Raw genomic sequence first — 24,836 nt, 5'->3', positions numbered from 1 at the left:
AAAGAGACAAAGGAATTACTAAGAGAAAATGTGAATGGAATTCTTCCCTTTTGGTAGATGTATCTGAGGCAGCCATCTCAGGCTGGTTTTGTAGCCAATGAAGAGAAATGGGCATTTTTAGGGCATGATTCATCTGATATATTTTAGACACTGACTTTTTAGTGAGATGAATCACGGTGTACAAATACTTACTTTTCTGCATTGGCTTTAAGTGGAGCTTAAGCGTAACTAGCTCAGACATTCACATCGTAGGTCTCTCTGTTTGGTCAAGTGAATGTCATTCTAAGAAGACAATGAAAAATAACTCCAATGAGCTCTCAAACAATGGGGCATACATCCAATAAACATATGTCCCAAAACTCAGTATCGGAGGAGTGGACTGAAAGTGACACCTCAGGAACTAGGACTTCATGTATCAGTCAATGAAGTTGTTGTGTGCTCCTGTTGTTGTCATTCCTGGGAGCCCTGTATGAAAAGTTTCCACCTCTCTTGTCAGTAAGGGTCACTAAATCTATTTACATTACAATTTTTCAGAAAGTCGTAGGATACTGGAGATTTTAGGAGCAATTATAGTAGTGTTTCGTATCATTGCCAACTTAGACTTCTAGTTTTCCGGAGTGGTCTATAATGTAACTGGTGGCAAGAATCCTCTACAAAAGGTGATTCAGAATAACATTGCAAGGTAGGTGCTCTAAAGGGATCAGTCTGAGCAAAGTGCTATGCATGGCATCACATACAACTCACCATAGAGCTCATTTCTGGATTTCAGGAACTATTCAAAAATAGGAGAGTTAGTGTACCTACAAAGGGGCAAAGCTAAGAATGGATATAAAATGGAAAACAAAATCAAATTATTTTCTAACCTGCCATAGAGATTGTATATCTATTACTTGCATTTTTACTTTATTTAAGATATTGTGGATATTTTGGTTGATTCTTTTCTCAGTAAAAATTGTTCACTTTATTTCTAGTATACAGGACCAACTAAAAGTGTAAACTAGCAATCGGTCTCGTTTGAACTTTACTTGCAAAGAAATGTAAAATTTTAGTGAGGAGCTCTTTTACTGTACTTCTTTTTCCCAAAACTCTTAAATTCTCTTTCCTCCCCAAACTGTACTATAGTTAATAGCACTGTAAAACTGAGAAAAACAGATGATGAAAGTCTACATTCAGATTTATCAAACTTATTCTTTACCATATTGAGGAAATTTCCTTCCTGCCCGTGTATTGTATTCAACTGAAATAAGTTTTACTTATTAACCATATCTTTATGACATTGATGTGATTTAAGACACAAAAAAATGAAAGTCGTCTGTCATTAATCTGAAGCAATATTTTACAGTTTCTTCAGAGGAAAAGTGGGTTGGAAGTTTACCTTAAAACACTCAAAGTAAATCATCAAAGATATTTTTTAATTCATTCCCTGATACCAAGCTTTGTTTATTTAACTATTTCTTTGGAAAAAAACAGAAAATTCAAAAAGATTTTTTTTGCCATTAGAAACTTTGATATCTAATGGTATTTTATTGCCATGGCTTAAGTTTATTTATAATAACTGACATACAGAATAATGGAAAAGGTCATTTAAGCCTTTATCGATTATCATGTTTGTCATATGCTAAGGATAAGAAGGTCTATTTACCACACCTGACAGGATGGCCATATCATCCAGACATTTTGTTGATGTTTTTTCTTTAGGATTTCTTGGGGGGGGGGGGGGGGGCGGCGGGGAAGGTGGTGGGGGGGAGTGTTTTGCTTAGGTTACAAAACTGTCTCTGGCAAAACCTGAGTGATGCCATCAAACATAATGGTAGTAAACAGATAAACTGAAGCTTTAAGAAGAATTAGACAGGCATCTCCTAAAAAAAATTGGAAACTAATCTGCTACAAGACAGAGGTAGCAATCCCTACTCCTTTCCTACTATTCCTTTGAATAATGGTGCATCAGTTTAATGAAATGACGCTCCAGCTGCTCACTGGGTAGCAGCAATTTCCACAGGTAGATGCATGCAGAAGTATGCAGGCTTTGGAGAGGTGTTCCCTATCCAAATTGAACTAGTTTTACTTGACAGGTCACAGAGATATATAGGGTAGCATAGCCCTGCTCACTGAAAGCAGCTTTAGATAAGTCCGGGTGCTCACAGAGATCCCATGCTACTCACCTTCACAGATCTGAAATGCCTTTAACTCAACATGCAGCTATTCACCCGAGGTCTCTTTCCACTCTGCCTAGAGCCACTTTTATGAAGTCTAAAGGAAATCTGATGATTAAGGTTGAAATCATCATCATGGCAATTGAAAGCTGCTGGTGTACCTGGGCTGCTTCCTTTCTGTGAAGCATTTATTTAAAGATCTCCAGTCTAGCATTAACTTAGAACGCAGAAGCAGTAATGATACTTGCGACAGCAGGTATTAAAGCCTCCCACTACAGATCCTGCTTGGGTTGCATGACCTAACTGCATTATAGTGCAAGATAACGTGTAGCAGATTTTATGGTAACTCTAAAGCTACCTCCATTAGTTATATAATCGACATCAATTAATGTCATAGATCAAGGCTAGACTAGCCCATAAATAGTAAAATCCACTGAACTGCAAAAAGAATTTTCATTCTCTCTAGGGGTGGATGCAGAACAAGATGAGAGCTTATGGGTAAAGATCAAGGGGTAGGCCAACATGGCTGACACTGTTGTGGGTGTTTATTACAGGCCTGATCAGAAAGAGGAAGACAACAAGGCCTCCTACAGACAGTTGGAGGTAGCCTTATGATCACAGGCCCTGATTCTCACAGGGGGACTTCAACCACCCTGATACCTGCTGGAAAGATGACACAGCTAGACACACACAGTCCAGGAGGTTCCTGCAGAGCATTGATGATAACTTTTTGACACAGGTGGTGGAGAAACAAATGAGGCAAGGTGTGCTGCTGGACCTTGTGCTCACAAAGGACTAGTTGGGGATGTGAAGCCTGAAGATTAACAAAAGCAAATGTAAGGTCCTGCATCTAGGGAAGAATAATCCTGTGAACCTGTACCGTGAATGGCTAGGGGTTGACCAGCTGGAAGGCAACTCTGGGGAGAAGGACCTGTGTGTTCTGGTGGACACCAAGCTGACCATGAGCCAGCAGTGTGCCCTGGTGGCCAAGGAGGCCAATGGGGTCCTGAGGTGCATTAGGAGAAGTGTGGCCAGCAGGTCGAGGGAGTTTGTGCTCCCCCTCTGCTCTGCCCTTGTGAGGCCTCATCTGGAGTCTTGTGTCCAGTGCTGGGTTCCCCAGTTCAAGGGTGATGGGGAACTAATGCAGAGGGTCCAGCAGAGGGCTACAATGATGATGAAGGGACTGGAGGATCTCCCTTATGAGGAAAGGCTGAGAGACCTGGGCCTGTTTAGCCTGGAGAAGACTGAGAGGGGATCTTATCAATGACTACAAATATCTTAAGGGCGAGTGTCAAGGAGATGGGGCCAGGCTCTTTTCAGTGGTGCCCAGCAACAGGACAAAGGGCAATGGGCACAAACTGCACCACAAGAAGCTCCTTCTGAATATGAGGAAGAACTCCTTTACTTGGAGGGTGACAGAGCACTGGGACAGGCTGCCCAGAGAGGTTGTGGAGTTTCCTTCTCTGGAGACGTTCCACACACACCTGGATGCAATCCTGTGCAACGTGCTGCAGGTGAACCTGCTCTAGCAGGGGCTGGACTAGATGATCTCCAGAGGTCCCTTCCAACCCTGAGTGTTCTGTGATTCTGTGATTCTTTCTTGTCAAAAAACAAATAAATGCAATCAAGGCTACCAGTATGTGAATCCATTAATATGAGATTCAGAAATATTAGTTGAGTTTCTGCCAGGAAATCTGGCTTCAGAATCAGAGCTGAATATAACAAATTTTGGATGTATCTTGTCCACACTGTATTGCTTCTACTGAAAAGAAATTATCATAGCACTGTGTTTTGTGTGTGACAATATATAAAGTTCACCACAAAAAAAAACAAACAAAAAAAACCCCCAACCAGCATCAAATGTAGCATCTTATAAAGAATTGGGTTTGTTTTTTTTAATAGATGCTTATTCATCAAAACTTACTAAAGTTTGTTGTGGTTTGGGTTTGGTTTTTTTGAGAATAAGCCAATTGTTGGTCCCACACCCCCATACATAGTTTTCTAAGCCTATAGAATGAGTTATTTTATTGATCAGGAAACTGCTGAACTGCTGAGTGCTCAGTGGCAAGTCTTAATGAAACACTTATCTTAGAAAAAGATTAGTAATTTGGCCAGTGAAAACCAATTTTCTCACATTTAATCTCCTAATCTATTTTACATTATTTCCCAGGGGTACCATGAACTTCACAGATGTACATGGCTTTGTGCAAATAATCAATCATATGACAGAATCTCATGAGTTTGAGTTGCTCTATAACAGTTAGCCACCTTTCTATATGGACTTTTTCCTTTTCTGAGATAGTTAAACCTAGTCTAACTAGAAGGTAAAGGACCCAGCAATGCCTTTTGTAAAAAAACAAACAAACAAACAAAAAAACCCCCAACCGAAAACCAGAAAAAAGTTATTTGGAAGTAATCCAATAGAAATCCACTGCTTTTTGATCTTGGCAGATACTCCAAATGCACATTATTATGTAAACTTTGTGAAACCATATGTAAGGATGCCATGTTATAACACCTTTCAATACCTGACATAGGTCCATTACATACTACACAGAGTATCCCTCCAGAAGTGCATATTTATCACAAAAAATGTTACTCATTCCTCATGATATAAAACCTCTCAGGGTTGTGGACCTCTGGTAATGCCACCTGACAAGCCACGAACACTGTGAAGTGAGAAGAGGATGGAGAAGGATTATCACAGTTCAGTGACCACCATCACCTTTTGGGTTAAGATTACATCAAACAACCGGCCTACATTGGTCACACACATATGCAACTGCAGGGAGGCTCTCTCTTTTTTTTCTTTTTTTTTTTTTTTTTCCCCTCCACATCAGCTTTACAAATGACTGAATGATTGCAGATGACACAAAACTGGAAGGAGTGGCTGATATGCCACAGCGTTGTGCTGTAATCCAAAGGGACTTCAACAGGCTGGAGAAAACATCTGACAGAAACCTCATGAATGTCAACAAGGGGAAGTCAAAGTCCTGCACCAATAACAACCCCATGCAACAATATTTACTGGGGGCCACCCAACCTGAAAGCAGTTTAGCAGAAAAGGACCTTGTGATCATGGTGGACATGAAGTTGAAGAAAAGCCAGCAATGTGCCCTTGCAACAAAGAAGGCTGTGTGAAAACGGGAGAAGTTTGGCAAGGAAGATTGTAAACACGCCCAAGTGACTTGCAGCTAGGGTGTTGAAAAACACATACATCATACTAACTGTTGTTTAGCCTTGTGTATTTGACAAGCAGAACATCTGTGTTTAGATAACATAGGCCTGTGATAGAGACATCTTATCAGATGTGCTTGAGATTCATGCCCTGATGTGGGAAAGATCAAAGCACAATGGTAAACTACAGCTGTGTAAATCCCTGATATACAGGTGAAAAGAGCAGGTTTGGTGATCCTCTAACACAGACTGAGCTCCATGGTGCCTGTGTCCCTTCTTGTGTGCCTCTGCCCAGGTGGTACTTCAGGATCCTCCAGTTGGCAAGGTAACCAAGATAAATCTACTCTTTGCATTTCATCCATGGCTTTGTGGTTGTTCTTGCATCATGCCTATGCCAGGTCACACAAATGCAAATGGGATGCTGGGCTCCATTAGACAAAGCCCAGGTCAAGGGTGGTGATCCTTCCCTACTCAGCATGGGTGAGGCCACACATAGAGTGCTGTATTCGGTTCTGTCCTCCCCGGTACAAGAGACGTGGACATATTGGAGAGAGTCCAGTGAAGGCCACAAGGATCATGAAGGGCCTGAAGCATCTCTCATATGAGGAAAGGCTGAGAGAGATGCGGCTGTTCAGCTTGGAGAAGAGAAGGCTCAAGGGGAATCTTATCAGTATACATAAGATTATACCTGAAGGGAGGGTGCAAAGAAGACAGAGCCAAGCTCTTTTCAGCGGTGCTCAGTGACAGGAGCAGACAGAGGCAATGGGCACAAACTGAAACACGGGAGGTTCCATCTGAACATCAGGCAACACTTTTTTTCTGTGAGGGTGACAGAGCACTGGCACAGGCTGCCCAGAGCTGTTGTGGATCTCCTTCCTTGGATATACTCAAAAGCCATCGGGACACAGTCCTGGGCAGCTGGGTCCAGTTGACTCTGCTTGAACAGCAGGGTTGGACCCGATGACTTCCAGAGGTCCTTTTCAACCTCAACCATTCTGTGATTCTGCAGTTCTGTGAAAAGATTACTCACCTTTCTGTTAGATGAGGCTACAGGACATGCTGTAGAGAAAACCATGACCAAATTTAGCCAGTGTCAGATGAACTTTGTCCATTAAGCCTAATTGGCTGCAGTCAAACATTTACAACAGTTTGTTTTTTCACCACAAAAATAAGTTTGTCTACATCTCTGTGCAATTCCATTACAACAATGATGTCCAGGGTACTTGATGATGGCAAAGGACAAGCTCTTAGCTATAAACTTCTGGTAAGAGACTGTGGGACCTTGAGGCAAAAGTTAGCTCACTGAATAAGTTTTGCTGAAAGTTTAGCTCATATAGTTTGTGCTTTGTCTGAAGGGACTGAGATCTGTAGGGGTGTCTTCAGATCAGAATGTCCCTCTATTTTATTCAGTTTGGTGCCTAATAGACTCAAGGAATTTGGTTTGCCTGACAGCATGTAGTATGTGGTAGTCCCTGTACTCACATCCTATAGACATGTACTGTATGATAATTGACCATAAAAGTTTTAGCTTCCTGTTAAATCTATCAGTGCTTGTATCCATGTCTTCCTTTCATTTATTGATGAGTCAATGGATAAAATCTACTAAATATCTATTTAACTCAGTCTTTATCCTCATTTTCCTAGAAATTCTTTCCTCTGAACAGTGCCCAGTGCTATTTTCAATGCTCAAAGATTTCTGCCTGTAGTTCTGATGCAGCCTAAACCCCCCACTCCTGTATCTCTAAAAGCTTCTAATCTCACATTCTCTGAATGTTACAGTGAGCTGTCTTTTCCCTCTTTGCATCCATGCTGTTTTATTTTCCCCTCTTCTTTCTATCTGTGGAGCAGAACTTCAGGACTATTTCAAATTTCTTTGTCATTTTTTTCTTGCCTTCCAGGCTTTTTCCACATGCCATTAACTCATTGTCTATATCATTTTTCTAAACCCCATCTTTTACACTACAACTTACTTGATAAAATATATCCAGTGGTATACACAGCCATCCATCCAGTGATGGATTAGATAGTGCTTCACTGTCTAAGTCAATACATCTTCACACTTCTTAGTCATCTCTTCCCCTTGATTAGACTTGACTCCTCCATGCCAGAAGAAAGCCATTACATTTTGCTCAGAGCACTATGGCCAAAGTAAGTTTTGTGGCTCCATTTTTATGTCACTCTGAAGCTGTCAGACAGGAAAGACACTTCATCCTCCAATACCCCCATCAGATTTAAGCTCTTTACTTTTCTGTATTGTTTGGTAACTTGCCTCAGCTAAAGCATTCTCATGCCTGTTCCCAAACTGTTGGGGTCTGCATATATCTGTATGCTACGTCAATGTTTGAAACAATCTCTCACTTCCTGTGGATCAAGGACCAATATGCCTTTCAAATCCTGTTTTAAAATCCACTAATTTTGCTCATCCTTTTCTCAATGTTAATTTTGAGTAATCTGCCTACTTATATCCCTCTTTTTTAATCTCCTGTACCTAGAATATAAATTCCAGAAGACATGATAATCTTTAAACCATTTGTTTTGAGCATGTGGAGCTACACAATGGTAAGCTGTCCAAAAAATGTACTTATGGCCAGTTTAAAACCTGAGCTCTACCCTCTGGATTTGTTAGCCTCATTCTGAGTCAAACCTTCCTTTCCCTCAGACCAGTTTTCACTTCTCTGCTGCCAGTGACAGCAAACATCCTGCCTGTCAGCCTTAAACATTTTATATGTTCTTTCAGGCTTTCAGTAAGACAGACAGTGAATCTTGCTGGGAGTCTATCTGAACCCCATGGAATAGCCTATCCGTTATAATTCTCCAGTTCATTACCAACCAAAGCTCAAACGTATATCACAACCTAGGGTTTGTTTTTTTCATCTTGTATGAGAAGAACATGGTACCTACAAAATCTAGTAATAACCATGTAAAACATTTCCTTTTCTTTTTTCTTTTTTTTCTCCTTTTTTTTTTTCTTGAAAGTGTTTCCTTTGCCACTTTGTAAAGAGGGCTGACCACAATCCTTGAGGCATCATGTGCAGCCTTCCAAAAAGAAAACCTGAAAAACAAACTGGACAAGCATTAAGAACTGCAAGTAAAGCAATTCATTTACACAATGGTGGAATGGTATGTCACAAGGCTGAGGAATTAAGTACTTGCTTCTAAGTGTCTTAGTGAAATCAGGGACTGCAATAAAGTTCACAAGGGGCTTAATAATCCAGTCATGGGTTTTCGTGTGTTATCTATGGATTTTGTTCATATAATAAATGTGGTAATGGATCTGCTCTACTGTACCTCCTGGAATACACACTCTGCAGTAACAGGTAAAGCTACGTGCCTGATTTGGAAATATTATAGTATAAAAGTAATGCAGTTGCCACTTCTGACAGCCATCAGTTCCTCTGCAAATAAGCAACTTTTCTTGAGCTGCTGAGGCACAGCACTCAAGCAGACTAAAATATAATACAAAGATGACCTTGTTGCTCCATCTCTGTGCATCTGTATATACAAGCAGACTCACTGTATTGGTTAGATAAGGCTAAGTCATTAACTTAAGTTGGCATACTTAAGGGTGAAGGAACACAACAGAGCCTTTTCGTGTGTCTGTTTGAGGAGGAAAGAGATCAGGAAAGTAAACAACAATCTCTGAAAGCAGGACAAAGCACAAATCCCTAGTATTGTCAGAAAGTGATGAAGAATTAGAGTGGATTGAATATGAAATGGTTTACCACAGTAAGTGTGCACATATGTGGTCTGGAGAGATTATTGCAGGGCTGGCAAAAAAAAATCTTTTCTTCTGACAAGAGGAAAACAAGAAAATAAACTTGCTTTGTCTCATTTTTTTTCCTTTTGGGAACAGCTATATTGACATCAAAGTTGAAATATGTTTAAAAAATTTAACAGCTTTAGATTTAAATATTTTAACTTCATTTTTTGGTTTTAATGACTTGGCTTATTGAGAACAGATTCTTACAGGAAAGACACTTGGGATTTGTTTTTTAAAACAATTTGTAAAATTCTTCTGTGTTGAAAATTCTGCAAGAGAAAACATCACAGTATCATGTGAAAATCAGTCTTGGCCTTTACACAGCTTTCACACCTTTGCAGATCCTATAAAGAACAGCTTCTTCACTCTGTAAAGGTATGTCATTGCATATTTTTTTAGCTCACTGTCTTTTCATTGCTGTAACATTTTAGAAAGTCAAAAGAATTATAGTTTCATATTACTATGTAAAACTGCACATGTGTATGTAATAGGAACACACATGTGCATAGGGATCTGGGGTCTCAAGAGTTCTCTCTGAAGAGACTGAGGAAAAAAATACATCTCATTTATAAAGGAAGATCCATAATTCATGCGTGTTTATTAATTCTTACATTTAACTGCTTATTTCCAGCTTTATGAAACAAATTGCATTTATACCATCCTGATAGCTACTTAATTGCCCATGAATAAGGAAGGCATAAAATCTTGAAGCTAAGCTGTGACTTCAGAATTGAACTATGAGTGGCAGGCTTTCTTTCAATAGCGAAGTCTTAGTTTTGAGTAATGGGAAATATTTTGCTCAAATGATCTTAAAGAATATCAGGGGTCTCACTGTGGGAAGTTCTGAGCCTATTTTTCAAAAGGTGACCAACATCATCTGCAAGAAAGGTAAAATTTACCTTCTTTTCCTTCCAAAATTCACTTGCATGGTGTTCTGCAATGCAATGTTACAGTTTGGAAACGGAGCCGCAGGAAGCAGCAGTTCTAGGAAGATGTAGGGAACTCTGTATGCATATATGTATCGGCCTGTGCTCGGTTTTAGCTAAAGGCTTACAGTATAATTACGTTAAATACCACCTTCAGACAAGCTGGTTGGAGGGAATAGGTTTGGGAGCAGGTTGGCGGTGGCAAGTGCGCGTCCGCAGCGCCACCTGGTGCTCACCGTGCGCCAGTGCCGCCTCCGCGGCGCGGGGTCCGTGACGGGGGCACCCGGGCTGGGCAGTCCTGCCTGTCCATGCCCTCACTTGATACGAACCTACCAACAGGTCTTATGAACAAAGAAACCCCACTGGAATGGTGTTTTGCTTTAAACTGTGTCACGGACGCTATTTGTAAAACAGGAATGTTGTCAGTAACTCCGTGTGAAACCAACGCAAGAACCGCGCCTTCCTCCGCGCGGTGGCCGTACCGGGCTCTTCTCTTTCTGTACATCAGCTTCAGCAGTGACAGTCCTACGTGCCTCCAGTGTCACCTGCCTAATTCCCTCAACTGTTATTCCTAACCCCACATAGTAACGATCTAATGGAAGCTGCAATGGGGAAAAACTAATATCATAAGACCAGCAAATATAGCTGTAAATCCTCTTCCTCACCCTTAAGGACTTCAGTCAGGCTGCTCAGAGCAAAGACAAGGGAACGGTGTAATACCACGGTCCCATCAGCAAATATGGCACATACAGTCATCCTGTGACTGAAAAAACATTTATTTATTCACAAGTTTTCCAAAGAAAAAATTCAATATGCGCAACTGTCGTGCACCCCTACAGCTGAAGCTGCCAGTGGCTGCAAGCACTGTGACCCAGACTGCTTGGATTTGCAACAGTCAGGCTAGTTCGTGCTGTTATCTGAGAAGTGTCAGTATTTAATCCAGCCAGTAATCCTCTGATAAGTTTTTTAAAAGAGTGTATTGCTTTGAAAATCAGTAGATACTGGGAGAAAAACAGGGGAAAATAAAGGGGTGGGGTGGGGTTGGGGGTAGGGAAGCAAAAAACCACCCAGATAAAACGAAACCCAAACTCTGTGTGTAACATACTCTTTGCTAAAACAGGGGCAATCCTTCATTTCCACAACAGCCTGCTGGAATTCATGGACACACAGCAACCACTGTGCTGTCCCAGGCTGGGGGACAAGAGTTTGGAAATTCATGGCCCTGACAACTCTTTCCTGATGTTTGTTTTCATCAGATATTAAGAAAAAGGAAATTATGCTGTAACTTAAAAAATAGCTACACTGGGCTTTTTCAGCTTAAGCATAATCAGCCCACTGCACTTCTGCCCACCCTCAAATAAATAGGGACAGAAATATATTATTATTATTATCATTATTATTATTATTATTATTATCATTATATTTTATTATTATTATTATTAATTCTTTTTCTTTTCTTTGTATGGCATGAGTTTTTTCTTATTCTCAACACAGTGGTTTTAAAATCATTCTGTACGCAACTGGTGTCCATTTACTGCAGTTCATCTTGAATCTATACAGACAAAACCTTGCAGTTTTTAACACAAATAAAAAAAAACCTTTTGTGTTCCTAATACCTGATGTATTTACCTCCCTGTTCTCTAGAGACTAATGGGCTCATATTTTGTACTGTTAGATATATTTAATCAGTTTGGTAAAGCAAATATAGATTGAATTTTGGACTTGGAAGGATTTTTGTTATTAGGCCAGAAAAAATTCTATATGGCATGACGAATTTTATACAGAAATCCTAATCTGGCCTATTTTGTATCAGTTTAGATGTTCATAACTTTCAAAACTGAAGGTATTTAAATGCACGGTTTAACCCCTGCACATGCAGTGCTCTTTATTACTTCATATAGGCTAGCTTTAAACTCTCCATTTGTACATGACTTCTATATATTAAATTTGAAAGAAAAATCAGACATTGTTATAGACAATAGCCAAAATACATTTATACTTTAACAAGTGAGAACATAAATAACAAGCTTATAATCTACTTTTTAGTTAAGAATACCTCATAGCATGGGCATCTTATCTGGACTCTGTTTCTGTAGTTTGTGGTCAGATCTTATTGAAACACTTGTAGTCCTGCACAGGTCAATGCTTATGATTTGGTAGCCAAGAACAACATTCATCTTGTTTTAAACAGCAAGATGACTAAACTGGGTATGTAACATTCTGATGTGACTAGACAGTCCCCTTTCTTGATCCTGAATTGAACTACTGAGTGGCTCTCTGATCTTCTATGCTACCCTTCTTCATCTGATTCATCTAACTGGGGCAGTAGGGGCTTCCCAATACACTGCTTAGACATGTCTGGTCTAAGGTAGATCTCCACCTTTCTTCTTCTGGAGAAAATGACACATCCAGTGAGAGATTTCCTATCCTAGCACACACAGAGATCTAAGGCTAAGGGATGTAGCACAGTCTTGCTACTGCCTTCTCACTGCAGGGAAGGTACCTCATTTGTGCATTGCAGTTCTGGTAATCCAGAGCTCTCCTACTGGCAACAATACTGAGTCATGCAATAGCATCTTCCTTGCCTGTTGGCCTGAGCTGTCTTTGGAAGGAAACACAGGTAAACAGAGAAACAACACACAACTCATCTCTTGCCATTGTTGGGATCTGACAATTATACATGGGAAACTGAACTGCTGATGCACTCCTGCCACAGTGACATCATAATTCCAGCCTAAAATGGGTAGGACAAAGTGTACTTTTTTTCTGTACTGACAAAAACAAACAAACAAACAAACAAAACCCCCAACAACAAAAAAGCAGCTTAAATTATTGTGAAAATTGTTATTAAACTTGAAGATGAAAATGATTAACTGGAATTAATTCCACCTTAAATGTTATAGTCTATGCGTGTTTGAAGGGATTTGATACATCTGAAGGTAAGATGGTATACTATTATGTTTATCAGATGGGCAGTTCTTGTAATGCTGTGGTTTTCTTTCATAGGTGACACTACTGTATGCCTTTCTTCATATGAGACACAGCTTGAAATATTTTGATAAAATGAGATGCTTGCGGAAACGATCAGCAGTGTCATTCTTAGGAGTCCTTGTCATTTGCTTGCTGTTCATGAACTTGTACATTGAAGATGGTTATGTTTTGGTAAGTGTCTTAGACGGAAGACATGATCCTGGAACAACAGAACAGGACACCCCCCTAGTTCAGCAGTAAAGTTCATAATTCCTGCAATTTTCCCTGAGTGTACCATTAACAGTATCCTCAAAACGTGTCCTTAATGATGAAACCATCTTATTAATACATACTGCACACAGGAATAAAAGGACCCTAACAGTCCTTGTCACAGAAGTAAATATGTCACTGTTCGTTTGAAGTATGGGAGATAACGAATGTAGCAAAACATTGGAGATGTCTTCATCAGGTGTATTTGTTTGAGTCAAAACACCCCCTGTATTTTCCATACTTCTGGATTTCCCTCAATTTTAATGTTGAAAATTGCCTACATCTGAATACTCACATGAGCTAGGAGCTCCTTTTTCAGTTCACACTGCAAATCTCACCTGTGCATACCATACTAAGCAGTATTATAGAAATACAATTACAGAAGAGAATGTACACTAATTTCACACATTTTAAGCTCCTTGCACAAACAATTTCTTTTCAGTGCTTTAATTTTGTGGTTTTCTCACTTTCTGTACCTCAGATTTGAGTGGTGGGTTCATTGCTACAGCGTTAACAATTAGGCATAAATGATATCTAGCGTAAGTTTATGATTGTGAAAAAGATTTATGGAGAGGTTTGTGTTAGGAATTTCAACAAGTGAGCTACCGACAAGGTAACATAACTCTACAGTTTATATGTGAGCTGTGGGTGTCCCAATGCTGAATGTCAAGTAAGCCCTGAAGACATTAATCAGAAGTTGGACTGGGCCCAGGAAAAGAACATGGTAGCTTAATAACTGGAGCTTGCAAATAGTAAAATGATTAAAATGAATTTATAATAACATTGTGATATGATTACACTGTCCTCTTTCTTGATCTTGAACTACTGAGTGGCTATCTGATTCTCTGTGCCACCCTTTGTCTGATCCATCGAATGTGGACAGTGACAGTATGGGCTTTCCAATACTCTGAAAGGTGAAGTCTGGTCTCAGATCTGAAAAGAAACATCATAGTATGAAAAAAAGTGCAATACACAAACAGTAAAATCCTTACATTAATTTATGAGAACCATAGATAACTTGCTAGTGATTGTAATTTAAAATAGTTTACTTATTACTTGTAACAATATAGTAAATATTTACAATATTATTAAGACTATGCTAGTACTTTTTAAACTGTGGAAAAGATAACCCACGTTTCTAGCATGTTACTCCATTACAGATATATTGATTACTCTAACAGTACTTGCACTAAGGTTTTTCACTATGTTTTATTTATTCATCATTTCTTGGTTGCGATCAGATTTTACCTGCCTTATTGTGGGCTTTTTTTCCAGTGGTATTTTCCCAGATGATGCTTCTCCACTCACTAATGGCTTCAAAGTCCCCCAAATGTTTCTGAAAGTGCTTTTATTGTCACCACTAATAGTGTTCCTCTTGGTTTGTTTTTGAAATCTTTTCCTGTCCTATTTCCCAGCTCCCCAGCACCATATCTTATTCTTAATTTGCTCTTTTCCCCCCTTTTTTTTAGACATTCACTCTTTCATTGCTTCTCTTCATCACAGTTCTGGCATATTTGCATTCATGTAGCTCCCAGCCAAGTTTCCTGACAGTTCTCCCAGATCCCTTGCTACCTTTATGGTCCATTGGGTGTTTTTCAAATGTGTTAGGCTGTTGACATTTTATTTACTTACTTATTTTTATTTTCAACTTTCCTGACCATGTCTGACTGCTCTGTTAACTAGTCTGGTGTGTTTTTTCTGCTGAGGTAAAAGATGAGCAGTTTCAATGGTGGTGAGGAGAGATACACTTGTGAATAGCTTTCAAGGACAGCAGGCTAACCAGTTCCCCTCAGGGAATGGGAACCTGAAAGTCCTCAGAGCCCCAAAGGCCCTCTTGACTTTCTATTTGTAACAAGTCTCCTGCAGGCAACTGACCCTGAATTTCTCTTCCCAGTTTCGGGCAGCAGGCTGTGCAAGGGGATGGATGCAGGGCTGTTATCACTTTCACCAAATGCAAGATGAAATAAGTGGCCTTTTTCAGGATGCCAGAATATCAAACTGAAATTCATGGTGGCAAATCTGAAGAGAAACAAGAACTTTTCCTTGTCACTCAGAGACTCTCACATATCTAGACAATCCCTTCACTGTTTTCTGTAGAGCATTTGCTGTGGAAATGGAAAGTAAGGACCTACCTGGGAAAATTGCTTAAGTATGTTTGATAGGGGCTATACAGTGCTGATGCATGTGTGTCAGCTGAGCAGTTTAAGGTGTTTTGGATGCAGCATGTGAACAATGTTGGATCAAATATTTTGAAGACATACTGAATTAATGTAACCGGATATTGCAATATAGACAGTGACTTTTTTATACATATTCTGAGTTGCAAGTGAACTGTAAGTGAAGCATGCCTTCTGCACTATTCTGTGAACACTGATCACTATAACGGGCACTGAGAAAATGATAGTACTAGTGTAGATGACACAGCATCCTTAGCAGAGCAGAGTGTCTCTAGAAAGAATGGAGAACTTCTGGCACCTCATCCCATGGCACTCACAAGAACCTCCCAAGCTCCAGCAAACACTGGAATGTAAGTTAGAGGTTAGCTGACAGAAGAAAGTCAGAACTGTCATTAAAAAATTAAATAAGATGACTAAAGAGAGCTAATCAGGATCTTCAGCTTCACTGGACTTTACATAGTAGTCAGGTATAGAAGAACCAGATGTAATTTTTTTAAAAAAATCCATATTTCAGTTTTGCTTTTCATTCAACAAAGGAATGAAACCAACAATATTAATTAAAAAAAAATAAAAGGATTGTTAGCCACAAAAGGGATTTCAAAAGGGATTTCTTAAAGGGGGGAAAATAGAAAAGGAAAATTTTTGTGGCCCGTTTAAATATTTGGCTTGCTAAAATCAAAACATTTTGTCCTGATATTCTCTAAACATTTCAAAATTTTTTATGTAGAAGAACCTCAGAAGAATGGGTTTCCATTCCAAAACCTTCTTATGAAATAAAGAATTTTGGTACTCCATTCTGGAACCAATGACACATGATGTTTTGACATTAAAGAAAGGCTGGTTTTAAAAAAAGAAAGGTTTTGGACCAGCTTTTTTTTTTTTTTTTTTTTTTTTTTTCTTCATTTGACAGTTTTTATGGGATGCATTCTATTCCTAGCCCACTGAGTTACATTTTAATCTGGAATCTGATCAACATAACCCTTGCTCTTGTAACTTACTAGCAAATGCAAAGTAGCATGGCAGCACTAGAAAGAAATTACTGGAGAGACGCTGCCAATCAAGAAAGCGTAAATCAAGAGAGCGTAACAGTGCACGTAGATGCCCATGGATGTCCACCAAAGAACTTTACTAAGCTCAGAAGTGGATCATCTACTACTTCTATGAAAGAAAAATAACAACCTTAAAATGAGCCTAGCATCGGTTTACAGAAATATTTCGTTGTGCTGTAAAATATATCTTTGACACATTTTTGAATATTTATACATTAAATAAGTGCTGTTTCTGTGGTTGCTCTTGTTAGCCGCAATGCTATCACTGCACAATGTTCCCATTTAATGACAGATGAGGAAGTTTTTAGTGCATTAGCATACTGTATATAGCAGAAGAAATGAACTCATTCATACACTGGTCTGTCATCAGACTAGAATCAAGCCATGTAAATTAAATAAGCATTCCTACCTTTAAATTCAGTCTCACGACACTACAATCTGTAAGATATTTCCCCTTTTCTGAAGGGCTAAGGAATAGATTTTCCCTGAGACCAAACTGAGCTTATAGATAGGGAACTGCAGATGAAGCTGCTCCTTCCCTTCTGTGATTTTACTACAGCTAGGGAAGCTTCTTGTAAGAAAAAGACAGGAGAAGGAGGCAGGAAGAGGAGGCATGGTGATAAATTTCCTCTTTTTTCTATACCATCAGACAGTGTTCACCAAATCCAGAGAAAGCTTTGCCTGTCTGGATGTTCACATGCATTTCTTCTTATCACAAACCTGAGTCGGAGCTACTCAGAAAAATGGCAAAATGAACCAGATGCCAGGGTCTAGTTTTGTCCGTCTTTTGCAAAAGTTTTGGTGTTTTTTTCAATCACTGAAAACATTTTCCAAAAATCTCCCCCACTTCTTCATCTATGAAAATTATCTCATCTGTTGCTGACTGATGCTTTCTTATCCCTATTTTGAATACCACAGCATTTTTGGAATCATTTAGTTTTTGCAACCTTTTCAGATTTTTTGTCCAAATTTTTTTTTTCTTTTTCCTATTACCGTAATCTGAAGGGTTATGGTAGATTTTCTGTAACCAAAAATGTATGATACTCAATAATGTGTTTTTTAAAAAAGCGGGTTGACATCTACATGCTTTCATGAAAGCTGACACTGAGAACTGTTATTCTTGGAAACCTGCCTGTCCATGTTTCCTCTCTAGTTGGCATTCATAAATGTGTTTCTCTTTGTCTCTCTCCCTCTCCTATTCTTCTTTTCTTCTCACTAATAGGAAGGGGACAAGCAATTAATCAGAGAAACAGCCACGCACCAGCTCAACCCAGAGCGCTATGTTCACAATTTTAAAGATTTGTCTAATTTCTCAGGATCTATAAACATTTCCTATCGCTACCTAGCTGGCACGCCTTTGCCAAGGAAAAGTAAGTAACTGCAATCTGAATGTTATGAAATGAGGTAATTTAAAAATTGGTGGAATCCATATAGTCCCTGTAGTGTTTCTAGGCAAGAGGGGCTGAGTTAAGCAGTGACAATCTCAGAGACTTAGTGGGACAGTTCTCTCTCTCTCCACAGGTAGTTCCCAGGCAGCTGCTAGTTCAGCCCTAGAAGTGACTGCCCCACAGCCTGGCAATCTTCTGACCAAATGCCTGACTTGTAGCCATCCTGCAGGCAGCTCCTGGATGGTCTGTGTTGTGAGAACATATTTTTGTGGATCTCCCTCCAGGCCACAGGGAGATGATTTAGAAAGCAGGAACAAGGTACATGCTGGTGGTACTCTGTAACCACCCTCCGAGATCATACTGGCAGCCTCTGTCTGCATAACCAGTAAATCCAATCTAAGGTATGCTTGGGATCATGTAGATAACACCCTGCAGGTCCCATGTTCTGCCAGTCCAGCAGCTGTGGATGGATGTCCTTGTTCCCTTACTGTAATATTGAGGGAGGTGAATTGTGCTGTTATTGGGATAGTAAAGGAGGATTCTTCTTGCAGCCATCTGTAAATGGACTATCTAGTTATTCTGACTTCAGGCAGGGTTCAAGACTTTCATCTTGAAGTGAAATATGGCCATACCTAACTTTTAGACAGGTGTCCTTTGGGTTCCAAATCAATCATTTCACAAACATAAACAAGGCTCAGAAGTCTAAGCACAGAAGTTAAATAAAATCGTCTGTGAGTTGTTGATCTTTATAGAAAGCTATAAAGTTTTTTCAAATTAGAGATGAGAAATTTGGGGCTCTGTAGGCAGCATAAATGGCTTCTGGGGGTTGTACTTCACTGTACAACTGCATTTTCAGCAGACTTAAGCCTTGAGGGAAACTCTGAACCACTTTATCAGAGCAGCCTTTTACAAACTACAATATTTCAAGAAAGTTGGGGTAGGTTCAACTAAAGTAGGCACTGCCAACTATAGTCTTAATTTTTTTAGAAATGGAGTTAGAAAAATGGAAATAAATTAGCAAATATCTGAAAAAAATGATTTGGACTGCTGGTAAAAACGCAATGGCAGTGACTCCAAAACAGCAGAGATGAAAATTCTTCCCTTATAATTCATACGCATATCTCTCTAGAAAGATGTAACAGCCATAAAAATTATTTATACAAGCACAGGTATGCAGTAGTAAGTTCTTTTCTACTTTGAAAGAATATCTAAATTACATCTTGCAAGAGGGAATTCCCTGTAAAATGCTCAGTGAGTCCTGAAAAAGGGTTAGAAGAACTATCAGCATGGAAAAATTGGACAAATTCAGTTAAAAATGAACATGCAGAAAAAATTAGCCACACATTCATAAAACTATAAAGTTAATTGTAAGTGTAACTAGTGCAGAGTGCTTAAAATGATGAAAGTTTGGCAATTAATCTATAGCTCACATTTTTGTGCTGCATTTCATAGTTCCTTGCTTTAAAAATATTGTGTGAATCATATCTCATAATCCCCTTTCTTTCAGCAGATTTTACAGCCTTGTCGTTGTCTATGTGGTTTCCGCTGCCAGGCATATACGTGTATATTGATTTGGCTTTTGTCTACTACATGCCATTCCTTGCAGTTAACAAGTGAATGTTTAATGCAACAGTGTCTATATGTGTATTTGCTCACCATATGATTCTTTCATGAAAAGGCAATAAATGCCCTTTGATGCATGTAGCTTAAATGCACATACCAAATTTTGCATCTTCACCATTCAAAAGGTTTATGTAATACAATCACAGCTCTGGAGGACAGCTTGGTGGCAAAATGGTTTCCAAAATCAGATACTCAGGTTTTGTTTGAATTGTCTTTTGTACAGGGTATCTTACAATTGGGCTATCCTCTGTGAAACGGAAAAAGGGAAACTACTTGCTTGAGACCATCAAGTCCATATTTGAGCAGTCAAGTTATGAGGAACTCAAAGAAATTGCAGTGGTAGTGCAGCTGGCAGATTTTGACTCAGCCTGGTGTGAAGGGATGGTCCAGGATATTTCACAGAAATTTGCACATCACATAATTGCGGGCAGATTAATGGTTATTCACGTCCCTGAGGGGTATTATCCTGTACTGGATGGCCTCAAGAGGAATTACAATGACCCAGAGGACCGTGTGAAGTTTCGATCCAAGCAAAATGTAGATTATGCTTTCCTTCTTAACTTTTGTGCCAATCTTTCTGACTATTATGTGATGCTGGAAGATGATGTTCGTTGCTCAAAGAATTTTTTGACTGCTGTTAAGAAAGTAATTACCTCACGAGAAGGATCCTACTGGGTGACTTTGGAGTTCTCCAAACTGGGATATATTGGAAAGCTTTACCATTCCCATGACCTCCCACGTCTGGCCCATTTTTTGTTGATGTTCTACCAGGAAATGCCTTGTGACTGGCTGCTCATCCACTTTCGTGGGCTGTTAGCTCAAAAGGAGGTGATACGTTTTAAGCCGTCTCTGTTCCAGCACATGGGATACTACTCATCTTACAAAGGAGCTGAAAACAAGCTAAAGGATGACGATTTTGAAGAGGAATCATTTGATATTCCTGACAACCCACCTGCAAACTTGCACACCAACATGAATGTATTTGAAAACTATGAGGCAAGCAAGGCTTACAGCAGCATTGACGAGTACTTCTGGGGCAAAGCTCCTTCTACTGGAGACTTCTATGGAATTGTATTTGAAAAACCCATTAAAATCAGTAAAATTAAAGTTGTCACTGGAACTGAAGACCGGCAAAATGACATTTTGCATCATGGTGCCCTGGAAGTAGGAGAAAAGATTGCAGGGAGTAAAAAAGGGAGACAATGTACTACCTACTTGAGACTAGGGGAATTCAAAAATGGGAATTTTGAAATAACTGATGTAGAGCACAAAGTTCTGTTTGATATTAACTGCATGAGAATACTTGTTACCAAAAGTCAAAAAGAATGGCTGATCATTAGGAGCATTAGTGTCTGGACTTCTCAAACACCAAATCAATAAAGCAAAGCCACGTAAGAATGTACAGAGTACATACAATCCGCTGGGTCCCATCTGGTGCCATTCCCCAGGAAAAAAAAAAAAAAAGAAAAAAAAAAAAAATGACATTTCCAACTCTTCACTAGAGACACAGGAAAACTGGGGAAATCACAAAACAATCAAAGCAATTTATTTTTTACTAGTTTGGCCAGGCAATATACAAACACTTATTTGTTGAAAATTTTGAATTTTCTAAGAAATGAAAAGTTCTCAAACCACTCTACAGATCTTGAACCCCTTTTTTATCATTTCTCTGTAAGAAAGATCTTCTTAACTAAACAGACAAAACATCCTGTAATTACCAAAAGATATAAAGCTATGACCAATATTTTGTGAAAAGAAATTGGATTGTACCTTACGCACATACAAATTTAAAATGCTGTGTTAGTATGCATTTGTACAATAGTTGATGATGTGTTTCTTTTAAAGGCAGTTGTGACAAGGAAATCTGTTCTGAAACTGGCAGTTTCATTCTGAGCACTGTAAGAAAATAGTGTGGCTAATCATTGCAGCTTCTGTTCAAAAAAGGAATGTATGTAAAAATTATAAATCTGACATGACAACTATGTAAAAAATAGATAATTGCATCACTTACTCTGTCTCAACAAATATCCTTTGTTCTTTTTCCTGGGTCTTTTCACCAAAACAAGCACTACTTGAATTCTGTATTACTTAGGGGACTAATTTACACTCCTTATTTGAACAAAATGCCTCACAGTAAGCAAGCATTCTGCTTGAGTACAGATGTCGCTATCAAACCCAAGCACCTCAAAAGCAGCACTGTTCTCTTAGGCATCTTAACAGATTGCAGCTTCAACATTTTCTGTTCCTTCACAATATACAGAACTCCCTGTGAGAAATTTGTACATAGCTGAATACTATACTGTTGCAGCACAAACTAGTAGGCTGCAACAAGGCTTTACCGGTGGTCATATTCTACTGTCTGTGCAGTATCACCTTCCTCCAGAGGTCACACCACACTGCTCCTCCCCTATCTAACCCCTTCTCCTGCAATCCTCAGGGCTATTTAACCACTTAACAGGAACAGCTACAGCTGCACATCGTCCATATCAATCAACCCACTGCCGCTGAGGCAAGACCACAGCTGCATGTTATCAATGCCAATCAAACCACTGCCTTCATTCCTCTACACTATACCATGCTTTCTAAGGACTGTTGTACCTTCCATATTTACCTGTCCAGTTCATGTATGATACAAATGTAAAGTGTACTAAGCTGATCAATTGGAGGTGAATGCAACCATAAGTCTTTTCCGGATGATCTCTAGCCAATAGAGCACAGGCATAATTAAGAATCCTGATTCAATGAAAAAAAAAAAAAATGTTTCTAAAATAATGTTTCTAAATTAGTTTTTATTTTTTCTTCAGTTTTCTAATCATGTCAGTTTTGTAGACACTTTCCCACTGCCTCTGGTTATTCCCTGTGAGCTTATTTTGCCTGGGTGTAGCCAGCAGAAAAGTTCCCTCAGTCCTCATGACTTTGGTGTCAGCTCCTGGGCTTTTAGTGTATCACACTGGGAGGCTGTATGGCTATATCATAGAATCATTTAGGTTGGAAAAGACCTTTGAGATCTCAAGTCCAATCGTTGACCCAGGACTGCCAAGACCACCACTAAACCATGTCCCTAAACACTGCATTCATGAGTTCTTTAAACACCTCTGTGGATGGAGATTGTACCACCTCCCTGGGCAGCTTGTTCCTATGCTTGGCCACCCTTTCAGTGAAGAAGGTTTTCCCAATATCCAATCTAAACCTCCTTTGGTGCAATTTGAGGCCACTTCCTCTTGCCCTATCGCTAGTGGTCTGGGAGAAGAAACCTGCCCCCACCTGGCTACAACCTCCTTTCAGGCAGCTGTAGAGAGCAATAAGGTGTGTCGTCGTCCGTGTCCCGCCCCCACCCCCCACCCCCCCCCGCCTCCTCCAGTCCAGAATAAACAACCCCAGTTCTTGCTGCTCCTCATAACAGTTGTGCTCCAGTGCTCCAGACCCTTCACCAGCGTCATTGCCCTTGTCTGGACACGCTCCAGCACCTCTTCATCCCTATTGAAGTGAGGGGCCCAAAACTGAACAAAGTATTCGAGGTGCAGCTTCACCAGTGCCCAGCAGAAGGGGACAACCACTTCCCTTGTCCAGACATTTGAATCAGCAGAATCTGAGGGGTTTTCCTCTAAGTAATTGTCCAGACTCTCTCAGCAGACACACAAAGAAATCCATGAGTATCAAGTGTGACACAGATGAACACTGTATTGTCAATCTCATGAATACTGTGATTACCACCTAATTGCTTGTAAGGGTTTTAGTTAAACCTGGAAGGCAAGGATTAAATTTAAGGAATGCCTGAACTGACCAAGAGTGAAATAACTACTGTACTCAGCACATCAAAACTTAACATGGCTATTTCAGAAGTGTAAATTGTTTAAAACTCTACACAAAACAGCAATGCAATTGCTTTTCCTGGTTCATAAATCCTGATAAATTCAGGTCCAGATTTGGCAAATCCCCCAGTACAGAGGCAAACTACATTTTAAAACAAATCTTCTGATACATGCTTCTACACAATTCAGAAAATCATCCTCTTCTCAAAGGAAGTATTTGTTTCCTTGTTCCTTAATAAATACCTAAATCTCTGTTCTTCATATACATATCTTCAGTAAAATAGATTAAAAGCGGCATATATGTTCAGTCTGAAAAGGAAAATAATACCATTTTAAAAAATGAAAAATATGTGCTAATCTCAAATGTTTATAAATATTTATGAAGGGCTTGCTTTTTAACAGTGATCTTCCATGATTATCAAATAATTAGCTGATAATTAGTCAATAGACAACATCATTTTTTTCGATTTTTTTAATGAACTGTCAATCTAGTATTTTTCCTTTCCTTGATCATTAACTGCTACCACCAAAGCAAACATAACTAGGTTAACCAAGAACATTACCTTTACTTTTATTCAGAAATGTGGTATGTCCAAACCAATCCTCTAAATTAGAGTGGAAAATATAGTCAATCCCAAGGTTTAAACTGTTCTTGTAATCAAAACCATACACAATGTGAATGGCTACTACAAATTAAATGCTCTTAACATAAGCCTGAAGCAATTCAAATGGCATTTTTTAATTAGGAGCTGATCAAAAATGCTTTCCTTTTTAAAACAACAGTAGTAATGCGTCTCATCTTTGATACCATGGCTTAGCAGTGAGAACTGTCATCTGGCTGTTACCGGTCTGACAGGGTCAAACCCACAAATGCCAAGTCAATGACCTCAGTGGAAACTTTGCTTGGGTGTGGGTAGTGGTATGTGCTGGGAATGAGAGGCATGCACCACTCTTGCTGTTGAATTTGTGTTGGTTTGGCAAAAATAAACAACAATGCATTTATTCCAGTAGAGGCAAGAACAATGTGTTTTGAGTAAGTGTTTTGAACACTCAGTGCATATGTCCCAGCTCCTCCTTCACAGAATGCATGTTTTATCCAACTAATTCACATGAAAAAGTTGCCAAATTTGGTGGGGAAAAAAAACCAAAACAGAAAATCAATGATAACTGGTTTTCAGACATATGTGCTAAGAAAAGCGATTGCCTTCTGAAAGGGAAATATTTAATCAGACGTATATGTTTAGTAATACTTCTCAAAGGCTGAATTTTCTGTTTTTCACTGATGAAGCAAAAGATTAGCAGAGTCACAAAACACTGTTCATGGGTGTATACAGTTGGTTCTGTTGGTGTGTATTTCTTGGGTTCATTTGTGAATTGAACATCAATGTTTTCATACTGAAGTACTAATATTGAAAATATTACACTGTGGTCTGCACACTGATGGATCTATTCTTCACTAACATACATGTATTGTTCCTATTGGCACTGTCTGGGAATCCTCATTGTATAATGTCCGTGGGTGTTTTTTCTT

The 24,836-nt window shown here is 39.3% G+C and overlaps 1 protein-coding gene across 1 annotated transcript; it reads left to right on the top strand.

Moving 5' to 3' along the window:
* Positions 1 to 13,028: 13,028 nt before the first annotated feature.
* MGAT4C (MGAT4 family member C) lies at positions 13,029 to 20,879 on the top strand. The gene is made up of 3 exons (XM_014285881.3): positions 13,029 to 13,178; positions 17,705 to 17,852; positions 19,717 to 20,879. Exons 1-3 carry the CDS (start codon positions 13,050 to 13,052, stop codon positions 20,871 to 20,873), a joined length of 1,434 nt encoding a protein of 477 aa, XP_014141356.1. The 5' UTR covers positions 13,029 to 13,049; the 3' UTR covers positions 20,874 to 20,879.
* Positions 20,880 to 24,836: the final 3,957 nt, after the last annotated feature.

The sequence above is a fragment of the Falco cherrug genome, chromosome 5 (assembly GCF_023634085.1).
Source record: "Falco cherrug isolate bFalChe1 chromosome 5, bFalChe1.pri, whole genome shotgun sequence".
NCBI lineage: Eukaryota > Metazoa > Chordata > Aves > Falconiformes > Falconidae > Falco > Falco cherrug.
This window is presented reverse-complemented; position numbering and strand designations above follow the sequence as displayed.